Source organism: Alligator sinensis, unplaced genomic scaffold (genome assembly GCF_000455745.1).
Source record: "Alligator sinensis unplaced genomic scaffold, ASM45574v1 scaffold203_1, whole genome shotgun sequence".
Taxonomy (NCBI): domain Eukaryota; kingdom Metazoa; phylum Chordata; order Crocodylia; family Alligatoridae; genus Alligator; species Alligator sinensis.
Window position 1 is genome coordinate 1,693,770 of NW_005841949.1, and position 14,022 is coordinate 1,707,791.

The 14,022-nt window shown below is 47.2% G+C and overlaps 1 protein-coding gene across 1 annotated transcript in view; it reads right to left on the reverse strand.

Annotated features, from left to right (window-relative positions):
* Positions 1-14,022, reverse strand: part of HYDIN (HYDIN, axonemal central pair apparatus protein) — a 438,260-nt gene that overhangs the window by 46,050 nt on the left and 378,188 nt on the right. The window contains 9 exon segments of the mRNA XM_025199799.1: positions 3,272-3,476; positions 4,138-4,258; positions 4,964-5,202; positions 6,533-6,701; positions 7,709-7,808; positions 8,419-8,518; positions 9,991-10,189; positions 11,969-12,141; positions 12,248-12,407. Of these exon segments, the coding sequence (XP_025055584.1) occupies positions 3,272-3,476; positions 4,138-4,258; positions 4,964-5,202; positions 6,533-6,701; positions 7,709-7,808; positions 8,419-8,518; positions 9,991-10,189; positions 11,969-12,141; positions 12,248-12,407 (1,466 nt within the window).

Genomic DNA, 14,022 nt, shown 5'->3' on the forward strand with positions numbered 1-14,022 from the left:
TGCTAATGTTTAAGATATTTGATCAAGACTCCACAATTCAGTGTTGTTCAATAAAGAACTATCCTCTGTTCAGATTCATCTTCTTTTGGTGCTTGATTTGATTGGGAAGTTAAAACACCACATTTATGATGACACAGTCTGTCTCCATAGTAACTATTAAACTCCAGCCAGGATATGAAGTCTTTGAAAAAGAAAATTCATTTGATGGATTTTTCTAGACACATGGGCCTTGATTCACTGTGCTGCTACATCAGTGTAACTCCACTGGTTTCAGTGCTGTTACATCACCTCAAAATTGGCAAATTAGGCTCGTGATTTTTATTAGACGACAAGAGTCATGATTATTAGCTTTGTTTGGATTATGGCAGTGTGAGCCAAGGCCTGGGGCTGCACTACACTATGCACTGTACAGAACATAGTAAAGACTGTCTTGACCTCAAGGACTTTCTATTTGTCACAAACAACATAATGAGAATGGAGAATACCATCTCTGTCTCTCCCTAAACTCTGCTTATCTGACAATTTGGTTACCATTGTCACTGCAGAGGGCAGACTCCTCTGGTCCCATCTGCTTCAGGTAACCCTGAGTTGTAACCTGAGCTGGATATATTCCTGAGGGAGTGGGGACACCTGCTCCCTCTGCCTACATGACTGGCATCACATACCTGGGTGGGGGGGCTTAAGCTCCCTATTGTTCTAAGCAATGCCAACATGACTGGGAGGGAGGGAGCTAAAGACCCTGCCAGTCTACCCAGCAACCAGTGATGCATTTCAAATTGGTTGGCTGGCAGCCAACAGTTGCTGGCCTTCATTGGATCAGGTAAATGAGGTCATAAGGGCTATCTATATAAGTGAAGGACTGCCCAGGAAGCAGGGCAGCAGCCATGAAGAGAACTCTCAGAGAAGATGGACCATCTGAAACTCTCTTGAAACTCATGATCAATGAATTGCTTGCCTCCAGACGGAATCTCCACCTGCCTCTGGATGATACTTGTGAGTAAGCTACTGGAGATCTAACTAGATATATAGCTTGAAGTAACTCAGATTCATGATCAAAGGCTACCATGCTACTGGTTGCTCTAAAGGTATTTTTCTGATATTGCTCTACCCTGTACCCTATTTCAAACCTACTCCTTGTAACCAATAAAGTTCTCCTTTGTACCTGGCATGGGAGACTTATTGGGAGAGGGTCTAGATTATGCCTTGGGGTCCCCTTGGTTTGGCTAACTAAGGGAGACCACTATTTGTGCTTCAGACTGAGGGAAGCAACCCAAGTTCTTGCAGTGGGTCAAGTACCCTCAAGGACTACTAGGACTGTTTCCCAGAGGGCACAGGTCCCAGATCAGTCCAGACTCTGGGTGGTGGCAGCATTATCCCCAGGCTTGTGCGTGTTCTCCAGGAAGGGGGTTGGCTGAACGTGAGGTACCTCCAGGGAGGCACTTGGAGCCTGGAAGATGGTCAGGCGCAGTGAGGTGGGTGGCTTACTGCAGGAGCACCCCTTACTGACCCACCACACTATACACAACAAATTACATGGGGCATGGGGTGCTGTGTTCTCTTATAGGTATGGGTGGGATAGAGGGTGAACACCAGCACAACCCCTGTGTTTGGGGGAGTGCAGAGACTGCCATCTCTAGGCATCTCCATGGACCAAAACTTCCCCATAGGAGAAAAAACGTGGTCCCAACCCTTTCCAACACAAGAAAACTGAAGGCAGAGGTGGTAAAGGGGGTTGGGTGCAGCATCTCAAGGGAGAGTGCAAGATGCACATCCCTATTGTGTGCCAGGGAGCTCTGGGAAGGAGTGGACCTTAAGATGCAGAGAGCTTCCCAAAGCTCCTTCAGACAGCATAGTGCTGAGCATACCCAGAACTCCCTTGGGGAATATGGTACTGACTCACCCTAGAGATCCCCAGGGCATCAGGCACTGCACCACCTTGGTCTGCTCAGGACAGCTGGGCACTATACCAACCAGACAAAATTTGCTAGAGGCACAGTACCATGGCACTAGAGGCACAGCACCATGGCACTCCAGAACTGCTTAGGGCTTCAAGACTTTGCACCAGCTCTGGCTTTAAAGAAGTGAGCCAACCTGGAAGTAGTTCAGAGGAGATGCTTGCATAGCGAGACCTATGTAGTTGGAAAACTAAGTACATTTAGTGTGGAATATACAAGGTAGTAAGGAATATGTAAGGTACCAAGACAGCTGTGTATTGATACAAAAGACAATGGGAAACAATTGACCTACTCAGTCAGGACTAGAGTTAAGCATGATAAAATATGGTTACACACAAGGGAACCCTTGGTACCTATCAGAACAATTACACAGTGATACACACTGCCAGGGGTTGTTGTCATATCTCCAGTGCCTACATCTTGGCTCCAGCAGCTGCTAGTAGCCAATGCTCTGGAAAGCATGGAAAGTGTCCTTCCAGACCCATATAACTAAGGTGACCATACATCCTAGGTTGGCTAGGGCAGTCCCAGATTTCATAGGCCATCCTGATGTCCTGGCCCATGGTGAAAATTGAAGCAAAAGTCCTGGATTGGTGGAGCCATCCCACCTGTATGTGCCCAGCCTGGCTCCTCCTGAGCATCAGCTAGAGGCTGGGTGGAGGGGGCTGGGCTGAGAACTTCTGCTCCTGCCTGGGGCAGGGCTCAGCCAGGGCACGGCTGGCTGGGGAAGGGGGTGAGGGCTGGAGCTTGGGTACCTGCACAAAGTGAGCAGGGATGGCTGCCAGATCTGGCCTGTGGGAGGATGTTATCTGGCCTGTGGGGCTCCCCACAGGCCAGAGAATTTGGTGGCAGGGATGTGGTGGCAGCTAACTGTCACTCCCCTGCTGGCAAATTTCCAGATGTGAGGAGCCTCATGGCCTAGACAGCATGGGCCTGTGCTCTAGATTGTGTGTAGGGCAGACTGGATTGGTGTGAGATTGAGTGGAGAGGCAAGGGCCAGCAGGGACCCAAGTAGGATAGTGCAGGATGGCAGGGAACCAAGTGGGGAGGCAGTGGGCCTGAACCTGGGGCATAGGGGCTGATTCAATTGGTGGACAAGCCCCTCATCACTTATCCAGCCCATGCAGCCAAAATGTTGAGTACCACTGTTCTGAAGAGTCAGTTAGCTGAAGTATAGTAATGTGTGGCTAAAGTCTCTAAGGAATCCTCTTAATCAGGCTTTCTATAGGGATGAGGAATTGCTGCTCCCCCTGTACTGCATGGGGAGGAGGGTATGGGCACTGTGACTCACAAGGGGCAGTATGGAACGTGCCTACCTGGCAGGCATGACTCAGCCATCAGGGTGTAAGGGACACCACCGAGGTTGTCTTCAGGGTCTCTGTCAGTGATGTCAATGGCCAGGAATTCCTCACACTTTCCCACTGGCTCTGCTAAGCAATCCACTGTGATGACCTGCTGGCCTCCTGAAGCAATAGATCCAAATCCAGGGTATACTGTGAACATACCTAAGGTCAAACGAGCCTGTGAAGAGAGTCCAGGGAAATGTAACCCTCAGATTGCCTGTCTTTCAACAGTCCCAGGAGATAAGTTCACTTCCTTGATCCATAAAAGTTTACCTAACCACATTCCCTGGAGCTTCTGGCCACAGAATGACCTCTCAGCAGCTTTAACAGCTTTCTGAGGAGGAAGCATGAAGAGCTGGCCTGTCTGCCTAATGGCTGTGTAAAGAACTGGGTTCAAGATCCCTTGTACCAGAGGTGGTGCTGGAAGCATGACTGCTGGTAAATCAAGAAGAGCTGTAGAGAAAGCTGTAACTAAATTCTGTCAGCCAGAGGAAGGGAGATTTGAGCACAGAAGGAAAAGAAAACAGAAGGGATCCTTTGTCTTTCAATGTGGAGCTGGAGGGCAGACTAGAAAAAGAAAAAAAAACTTGGTGGAAAGGAGAAAGTGAAGACAATGGAAAAGGAAAATGCAGGATAAGGAAAAGTTTGAGAGAGTGTGAGAGAAATTACCCAAAGAGAATGCTTGGGGTGACAGACAGACAGTGCTCACAGCAGAGTCAGGTAACAGTGGCTTCCCCAGTCCAGCCACCAGACCAGGGTCATTTGCAAAGGAGTAAAAGGACTCATAATGAACCAAGGCCTCAGCAGAGTGATTGTGACAAGGGGCTGCATGTACCAACCTGCACAAGAAGGTTGATGTCCTTCTGCAGAGAGTCAGTGCGCTTGCTCTGTTTACCAGCAAGAAAGATTTTGCCTGCTGTGTCACTCTCACGGGAACGGGAGTGCTTGAGATGAGATGTTCTGTAAGAGGAAGCAGAAATACATTGTGCTGCAGGCTCTGTGGCAATAAGGTGGCACCAGCCCACAAGGCCAAAGAGTGGGGCCTGAAATTCCTGTTTTGGGAAGGGTGTGCATGTGATGGGCTTGGAATATGCTGCACAGAGAGACCAATCAACCATAGCCATGGATGAAGAGTCATCAGGAGAGAAGGAGAATTTAAAAGCAGAGCCTTGAGAGTAACAAAGGCCCTGGGTCCTCCTTCTCCTCCCCGAGAGGGGTCCCTATCCCAGTACCCCACGAGGGGTCCCTGAGACCCCCATGGACAGAGGACACACCACGAGCCCATCTCATCCACCCCAGTGGGGGGAGGGGGGTAGTTTCAGCATCCCACCTTCAAGCTGCTGACATCAGACACCTAAGAGAGTGCCTTCAGAGTGAAGCCTGCGTCATGGCCTGACGTTTCTTGACTCTGATGACAGCCCTAGGATTGGTAGCTATAGAATTGCTTGATTGTTTGTATTGTTTCTTTTCTGCTTTCACTGTCTCAATAAATTTGCCTATTATTGAATAGAAAGGTCATAGTCAGACTGAAGGTGGGTCAGTCCATTCCCACCAGGAACAAGGGTGGGTCCCGCCCCCTCCCCGAACAAGGCATCTGGGTCCTAAATCCAGAGCCAGCACACTGGATTATGCTACCTCCCACCAATTCAGAGTGCTTACCCTTACCCTTTTCTTGGCAGGATGGGCACATCTCTCATTAGTTTTAAGATGACAAATTTAAAGTCAAGGGCGCCCTTGTTCTCCAGCGTGAAGGTGCAGGTCTTTCGTGTGCCATTCATCATGGAGCCAAAATTGATGAATGAGGCAGGGGAGATGCTGTACTTGCTGAACAAAGAACTGACTGACACGCGGATGGGAATGCTGGCGATGGTCTCTCCCCCTTCACAGACATTGGGCTCAATAACCTAGGTAGAGGAGGACAGTTGGCAAGTGGACTGAAGGAAACTTCCTTGTCTCAGTCCTGTAAGTCCACACACTTGCTGCAGCCATGAAATGCTTTGCTAAGCATTCACCATAAATTCCATACTGACTTGAGAACCTCATCATCCTTACAATTTATTGGTTAGACTGACCCAGTAGGAGTGTTTGGGGAACTTCCTCCTACTCTACATCATTTCCTGTAGTGGAGTGACTAAATGAACACTTTTACAGCCAGCAGTTCCAAGCCATTCTCCTACCCAGACATCTCTGTGAATTTCACTGGGCCAGTGCTATTCCTTCGTGTCCCTGCTGGAAACTACTTAAAATGAAATCTTCTACAGCAGAGATGGCGCAAGCTCCTGCAGCACCATGGGCACAGTACTAACCACTGCAAAGAGACAAAGAGTCTTTCCTTCCCTGCCTCTCTCTGCACTCTGGTAGGAGCTTCTGTGGCTGCAGCATGTACTTATACTGCTGCAGCTTAGAAACAGGCTCAGCAGGCGACACCAGAATGACCACAGCCCCAGAAATCTTTGCTACAGCAGGCCCTGCCCTGCCATAGAAGCTGGATAGCCCTGTGCTCTGTAGTGTATGGGGGGAGGGGTTGAGCTGAATGGTGCCCCTCCCCCAGATTTTTGCCATGGGAGGCACAGCTCTGTGGCCGGTAGGGTATCTGAGGAAGGGAGGGTGAACAGGGCACCAGGGACAGTCCCCAGGGAGTCCAGGCCACAGGGTACTTCTCAGCTGCAGCAGCCTTCCTGAAGGTCCATACATTATAGAATGCTGGGCTGCCTGGCTTCTATGGCTGGGCAGCATGGGGCTGTGCCTGCCATAGCGAAGGTTTCTGGGGAGGGAGGGGGGGATTTTGGTGTCCTCTCTAAGACAACGCACAGGGCAGGTGCATGTCTCACCCCACCCTACTTACACTATTGTTCTACAGCCAGTCCACTCCTATATTTTTCTTACTATAGAGAATACTTGGCTAGGAAGGACTAAAACTGGAGCAGCTTTAAGCCACTGCAAGGTCAAGCTCCTCAACCCAGTCAATGTAATTTAGGAGAAGGTAGTGTTGGCTCTTTAAATTGATCTACTCCAAAGCTAGAACTGTCTGTTTGCCTCTACTCAGGAAGCATCAGGAAAACTGAGGGGCTTGGAAAAATACATGGATGGTAACATTGAATCCCTGAGCTAAGCTGTGCCTACACCTTTGTGTAACTAGCAATGTACAGATCACAGGTATCATCCTAGAAGCATAAGGCACAATCTTTTAGCCACCAGGGCTCAGCTCATGTCAGTTCTCTTCACATCTCTTACCTGGCAGTGCAAGATTGGCTTGTCCTCAATCTTTACTTCCTTCCTGGAGTGAAAGGTGAGCTGGACCTGAGTGGGACGGTCAACAGCAGCAAGCGTCCCTTTTTGGGGCTGGATAGTGAAGAGAGACTTCAAATTTGTTAGGTTGGCTTCACTGGATTGTAGTATGAAACTGAAAGGTAGAGTCAAAACAAAGATGCTGTGAGCTGACCTGTTCAGTTAAAGAACCACAAGCAGCAACGTTGCCAGGAACCAAAATTAACATCTAAGCATCAGACCCATTTGGACTGTGAAAGGGGTCATTAAGGTACCACTCAACCTTGCTCAAGAGATTCTAGACTAGACTTAAAACAATTAGGTTGATTGGTTTCTGGAGCCAAATTTTCAACAGGTCCTGATTTTTTTCTAGCCAGATGGTTGTAAGTGTAACCCACATTTGGCAGACAAGGTTCCTTGGGTGAATCTGATATCTTTTATTAGACCAACCCAAATAGTTGGAGAATAGTTATTAAGCAAGCTTTCGGGTTCAACAACCCTTCGTCAGGCTAAGGAAGTTTCAGCAGTTGGTGTGAGCTCTTCCTGGATGGAATGAAAAGTATGCATACCAGCCCAGCCCCTGGCTTCTTTACTTTTCATTCCACACCAACTGCTGAAACTTCCTTAGCCTGATGAAGGGTTTTTGAACCCAAAAGCTTGCTTAATAACTATTCTCCAACCATTTGGGTTGGTCTAATAAAAGATATCAGATTCACCCAAGGAACCTTGTCTGCCTATATCCTTAGACCAACACGGCTACAACCTACACCCTAACCCACATTTGTAAATTTTCAGAGTTGCTGGGAGCAGGAATTGACAATGTTTTGCAAAATGGAGGTCCTTTAAAAAAAAAACAAACAACCTGTGTAATCCAAAAATAAACCATAGTTACAGGGGATTAGTTTATGCGTTGTTGTGTCTCTACTACTATTATCCTGCTGTACAGTGCAGAGTTGTTGGTGTATAGCAGGATTTTGCATCAAATATTTGAGTGAAGATCTCTGATCTGTGTTGTTTACCTTGTGTGTTCTCTAGCTATTCCAGGAAGAGATTATATCCATGAGAATACAGATAGAAACAAGGGCTTGAGAGGAGGGGCAGGAAACAGTTACACCCTCACAACCAAAATGACCAGTAGCTTACCTGTACCCAATCTCATATTTTCCTTTGTTCTTCAGGGACAGCTGTTGCCTACCTTCATCGAGGACTCTCATGACCCCAAAATCCAAACCACCATCTGTCCCTATAGAAATAACCACAAGCGGCAGGAGAGAGGGAGTGGAGATTCAGAGTCTGAATTAAAACCAAACATATCCTAACTACAAGATCTGCAACTGAAGCTCCAGAATGGTCCTTCATAGACAGTCTCCATTCTCAAGAGTTGTTCTGGAGGCTTTATGTCCTTGCTGCTTCCTAGGGAGTTCAGTTTTTACTTCCTTGTTTAAAAGTCTCTCTCTCTCTCCATTATCTGCACAGTGCTGATCTCTCAAAATTTTCTAGTCACCTTGTTAGATCATTAGCAAGTTAGGGTGCTTAATACTATTTGCATGCTCTCATTTTTTTAGGCACCATATGTAGGTAAATAAACTAAGTTACCTAAAGCTAGATTGCAAATCAAAGCACTCAGTGAAGTCAAGCACTTAGAAGTTAGGAGATGCCAGAATGAAGGCTGCCTGTGAAACCCTGGTCATGCCCTGAGTATGCATTATAATGGTCTGTAATTGCATACTACTTTCCTACTGATTTCTGTCTCAACCACTCACCCACCTGGCCTACCTACTTATTGATGAAAACTTCAGTTATTCTTAACAACACGCCCCAGACCAGACTCAGCTTGTGGGGGAAAGACTGACCTTTGGGGAAACTGATGTCCAGGGCAACATCATAGGCTTCAGCATGGACTTGGATGTTTTCAATCTGAACAATTCCTAGGATGTTTTCCGCGTCTGAAACCTGAAAACCAGCCAGCACTTAGAGCGCCCTTCTGACATCACACAAGGTTTTGCCTGCCAGCCATACTTCCCTGACTCCATCCCTAGTGCCTTCAGCCATTCAGCTTCATGGATTTCTCTATCCAGCTCATGGGTATCATCTCATGGGATGATACAATAGGATTTTACTTCTCTATGGGTGCGTCTAGATGGGACGTTTACTGTGGAGTCGACTAATTAGCTCTGCAGTAAATGTCTTGTGTCTACATGTGCAGTGCTATTAGGTAATTCTCCATCCTTCTTGCATGGAAAAACTCATTGTCAGTTATGCTGACTGAAGTAAGAACAATATCACCAGTATTGTAAAGAGCTGTTGAGTGGTGAATGGCACTAATAAACCTCAGCCTAGTTTGCCAAATAGCATTTCTGAAATGTAGCCTTGCAGCATGTGGTGATTGGGAAGGAACTCCTGGAATGTCAGTTTTTCAGCAATTTGCTGCTGTTTAAGTGCTATGTTGCCGGTCTTAGCTTGGGATGGGCCAGGGGCCACTGGGGAATTCTAATATATGTCATGTTATCTCAGGTGGGATTGACTGGAACCAGATGGGGCATGTCTTGTCAGAGATGGCAGCACCTAAATAAGCCCTATGAACAGGCCAACCTGCCTTGAAGATTTGTGTCTGTTCTTACATGACTCTGGGTGCGTCTACATGTGCCTTCCACCGTGCAGTTGTTACTGTGCACTCATTTAGTACTTGCTCTAGCAAGTACTAAATGACTGTGCAGTAACCACCATTACTGAGCAGTCCCAGCAGCGCACAGGTAGCTTCCAATCCTACTGTGCAGCTTGTTGGTATTGCACAGTAGCGCCTTTGGCATCACAGTTCATGCCCACTGATGCTGTGTCACTGTAGTGACAAGCTATGTTGTGTCTTGTGTAGACGTGCCCTCCATGACCTGGACAATAGCCCTAGCCAACTGGTCGAGACAGGGATATCTTGATCTTGGGTGTCCTAGGGACCAAGATTAACTCTGAGTCTAGGTTCTGGGTTGGCAGGGCTGACATGTAGTGTTTTTGTGAGACTCAGATGCTGAGAGGTATGCTGGATTATTTTTTATTCAGACAGATGCATTGGATGGAGTGGTAAAAAAGTCCACATGTCCAGTTGCTGCTGTGTCCAGCTTCCCTTCTCTATCTAATCCACAAGTGTCTCAGATACAATAAGAATGCCTTACTGGTTGCCAGAATATTAATAAAATGTGGCCTTACGTGAAAGGCAACACCCCAAGCCAGTGATGGAGTAGTGTGATTCCATAGTGATGCTGTAGGCAGCAAGCTGTGTCATTCAAAATATTTTGTTACTATGTTACCCACCCATTCCATTTGCCACGTGTAGTAACCCTCAAGTACCAAGCTCAGCACCAATATATTGATGTCCATCAAGAGTTGAAAGGCAGTTTTGATGTTACTGAGAGGGGATGGGTTTGCCTCACCTCTAGTCGGATGGTCTTCTTAATGTTAAGAGCTTTTGTGGCCCTAAAATTCAGCTGCAGGGCAAACTCCAAGTGGGGATCAATAATGCCCTGATCTTGCGGCACAGAGAAATCATCCCCTAGGTTCTCCAGGCCACTGATTCGCCAGGCTACAGGTAGAGGGGTGCTGTTCTTCAGAAAAAGTGCCTTGCTGTCTTTCCTGTGGAGACAGAAGGATGCTCAGAACTGGCCGAAGAAATCGTTTAAAGTTATTTCTAGTTCCATCACCTTTCCCTGCTCCATGACATTTCTCCAGTCCTATATAGGAAAGGAGGTATAGAGATATTCTAAAAAGCAGCAGGGCTTGGGGTTTCTGATTTAGACCACTGGTTAAGAGCATGTGTATCAAAGGTTTCCTTCAGGATTTCAGTTATCAGTGTAGGAGAGGACCAGGTTTGACTAGGGAGATGTGGATTGGTGTGAGCATGTGGACATGAGGTGTGAGTGAGTGGTTCCTTTTCTATGTGTTACTGTTATTCTACATCATGTCACTGTGACTTTGAATCACCTTTGCAAGTGCAATTTGGAGTTTGATGCTTAAAAGGACTTGTTTAAATATAATAACACAAATGGCCTGAGGAGACGTTGCATGCAAAGCTGCGTGCAATAAGGCTAGATGCTCCAATAGTGACTTGTGAGCATGAAGGCAGTGCTGCCCCTGGTGGGCACCCAAAATAGGTGCAAAGGAGAAAGGAAAGTAGGCCCAGATTCTCACCCTCTTCTCTTTTACATGCTGTGAACTTAGAGGCAACCTCAGAGTGGCCTGTCGGGAGGGGGGTGACTGACTACTGTTCTATGGCAATCTGGACAAGCATAGATGGAGCCCTTCGCTGGAGAGAGACTGCTCCTAGGATGTGGGCCTTGTGGGAGGGAGGATGGTAAAGGATGACATTTTGGCAGGAGATCTGAAATCTCACTGGAAAGCAAAATGCTAGAGCACACTGACCACTGGAACAAACAGCACCCATTAGCAAAGCCTTGGGAGCTTCTTCATAGAGCATACTGGAGCAGCTGGAGCACAGACTGGCTGGAAGTTGCAATAACACCAGCTGCTCTGCATCCAGCTCAAAGAAGACAGTGAAGCTGGAGGTTCACATTGCTCATGCCTAGGCTCTCATTGCTGGGCAGTGAGTAATGGATGTTGGGGTGTTATGAAGAGCTACTGGAGTGATCACCTCAGCCGTCATCCTGAGCAGCCCCAGAGAGGACCAGAGAAAGTGGAGACAAACTGCAAGCCCTTGAGTCAAATGAGAAACAGCGAAGTAAGAACTGGCCCAGCTGGCAAGGTCTGGTTTAGCTGGAGGCTAGACCAGCCCTTGGGGATCCCAACCTGTGCAGGAGTAGCTTTTCAAAATGCAGCTGCTTGCGGTCAAGCTCCAATGGGGGGTGACTGACTACTGTTCTATGGCAATCTGGACAAGCATAGATGGAGCCCTTCGCTGGAGAGAGACTGCTCCTAGGATGTGGGCCTTGTGGGAGGGAGGATGTTAAAGGATGACATTTTGGCAGGAGATCTGAAATCTCACTGGAAAGCAAAATGCTAGAGCACACTGACCACTGGAACAAACAGCACCCATTAGCAAAGCCTTGGGAGCTTCTTCATAGAGCATACTGGAGCAGCTGGAGCACAGACTGGCTGGAAGTTGCAATAACACCAGCTGCTCTGCATCCAGCTCAAAGAAGACAGTGAAGCTGGAGGTTCACATTGCTCATGCCTAGGCTCTCATTGCTGGGCAGTGAGTAATGGATGTTGGGGTGTTATGAAGAGCTACTGGAGTGATCACCTCAGCCGTCATCCTGAGCAGCCCCAGAGAGGACCAGAGAAAGTGGAGACAAACTGCAAGCCCTTGAGTCAAATGAGAAACAGCGAAGTAAGAACTGGCCCAGCTGGCAAGGTCTGGTTTAGCTGGAGGCTAGACCAGCCCTTGGGGATCCCAACCTGTGCAGGAGTAGCTTTTCAAAATGCAGCTGCTTGCGGTCAAGCTCCAATTCTGGACGCACTCCTTGGCAGCAGATACTGAAAACCACTGGCTCTGGATTCTCTTTAATGCAGCAGACAACGCTGTCTTCAAATATGCCAGCAGAAGTAGGGTATGCCCATATGCTCAGCTCCTGGCACAGCACCACAAAGAGAAGCACAAAGCAGAGCATTTATTTGGAGAGAAAAATGACTCCTGAATAGGGATCAATCTGAGGGTGGTACCTGCTTGTTACCTACCTGCTTTTCATTGGGTTTCAGTGTCATGGTGGGTGGGTCCAAGAGGTACGTGTTTGCCTTGAAATCATGCTGGAAGCAGAAGTGAACCTCTGCTTCCAAAGGGGATATGTTGAGGATGGTTATTTTCTCAAAGTTACTGGGATATCGGACAGCCTTGTACCTGCAAACAGAATGGGGAACAGACTGTAAAGGAATCAAAGAAAATGCTTCACCTTACATTCTCTCAAGCTTGTGAACAGCAGGACAGCCTTAAACAGCCCCATCATGATCACCATCAATATAAGAAGCATTATAACAATGACAGTTTCTTACATGTGACTGAGTATCCTCTGCATATTCCCACTTCTTGGATTAAGATGTCTGGGCCACTGAGAAGACACTGGATCCCAGAAGTGGGAATATGTAGAAGCCCCTCAAAGAAGAAAAGGATGTGTCATTTTAAAGATGACCTGAAATGAAAAAAAAATAAGTTGGGCTTGGACTCTCTTCCTTTTTTTTTCTTTATGAGAAACACAGCCTGATGGGCTTTTCCAAGAGGTTTTTTCTGTGTCTGGTTTTCATCTTTGAAGCATCAAGAAATTCTCTTGTGTTCTCTGTCTTTGCTGGACATCTCAGGTGTAGTTTCACATGGAAACTAAAATGGTTGAGGGGAGTCTGAATCTTTGACTAAGACAGACTTTCTCCAAAATGAAAAACAGACTTTGCATTTAAAAGGTTAAAGGAACAAATGAAAAAACAAAGTGTTATACAGTTTGGCTAAAAAAAACCCTCTTTCCTACTCAGATTCCATTGTTTCATGATGTTAAAATACCACAGTTCTCCAATCATCCATAGAATTCCAAAAGGAAAATAACTTCATTTCTAATATTTTAAAAACCAAAAATGTTGCAGCAGCAGCAATGAACAGACAGCTTTTAGGCCTTTTTCAGCTATCAAAAAGTAACAGAACCTCTCCCTAGCTGCCCCCACCCCTCTCCCACCACTTAAAACCCAAGGTTTATTCTTTTGCCAACCATTTTTAAAAAGCCTACATACATACTGTAGCCAAGTCCTGAAGACTTTACTAATATTTATCAGTAATTTCATATATGTTATAAGCCATTGTGACAATGCCTCCATTGTCTCTAGTTCTTTTCATTGGAACTCAAAGCGCTTTGAAACATGGGTCAGCATCTTTGACCTCATTCATTTTATACAGAGAAAAAACTGAGGCTTAGGGAAGTGAAGTAACTTGTCCAGCAGACCAGTGGCAAAACCGTAAGTAGAACCCAGATCTTCTGCGTTTCAGCTCAGGGCTCTATCCTCTGGACATCACTATTCCCCACAGAGTCTGAATGGAGTCTGTAGATGATTTGCCCAAGCAGGAACTGATAAGGGTTGGCATACTGAATACCACTTCTCCTTAATCCCAGAAAAATATCCGTATTAGGCCTGTGCAAAGTGGCAAGTATCCGATTCAGATTTGGCCCATTCGGAGGGACAGTTCACTGTCCCAATTCGATTTGGCTGATTCAGATCCGAAGATTCGGCGCCGATTTGGAGATTTGGCCACAGACCAAACAGGCAGCAGTCCTTGAGGATGCTGGACACAGCTGCCTCCAGCTGGTAAGCCCGTTGTAGTGGGCGGAGGGGGGAGGGAAGGGGTGTGGGGGGCGCAGATCAACGCCCCCACAGCGAGGGAGGGATTAGGGCTGGGACAAGTGGCCAGCCAGGGTGGAGAGGTGCAGGACTCAGGAGGGGGGCTCCCGCCACTGCACGCTGCCGGGCCAGGAGAG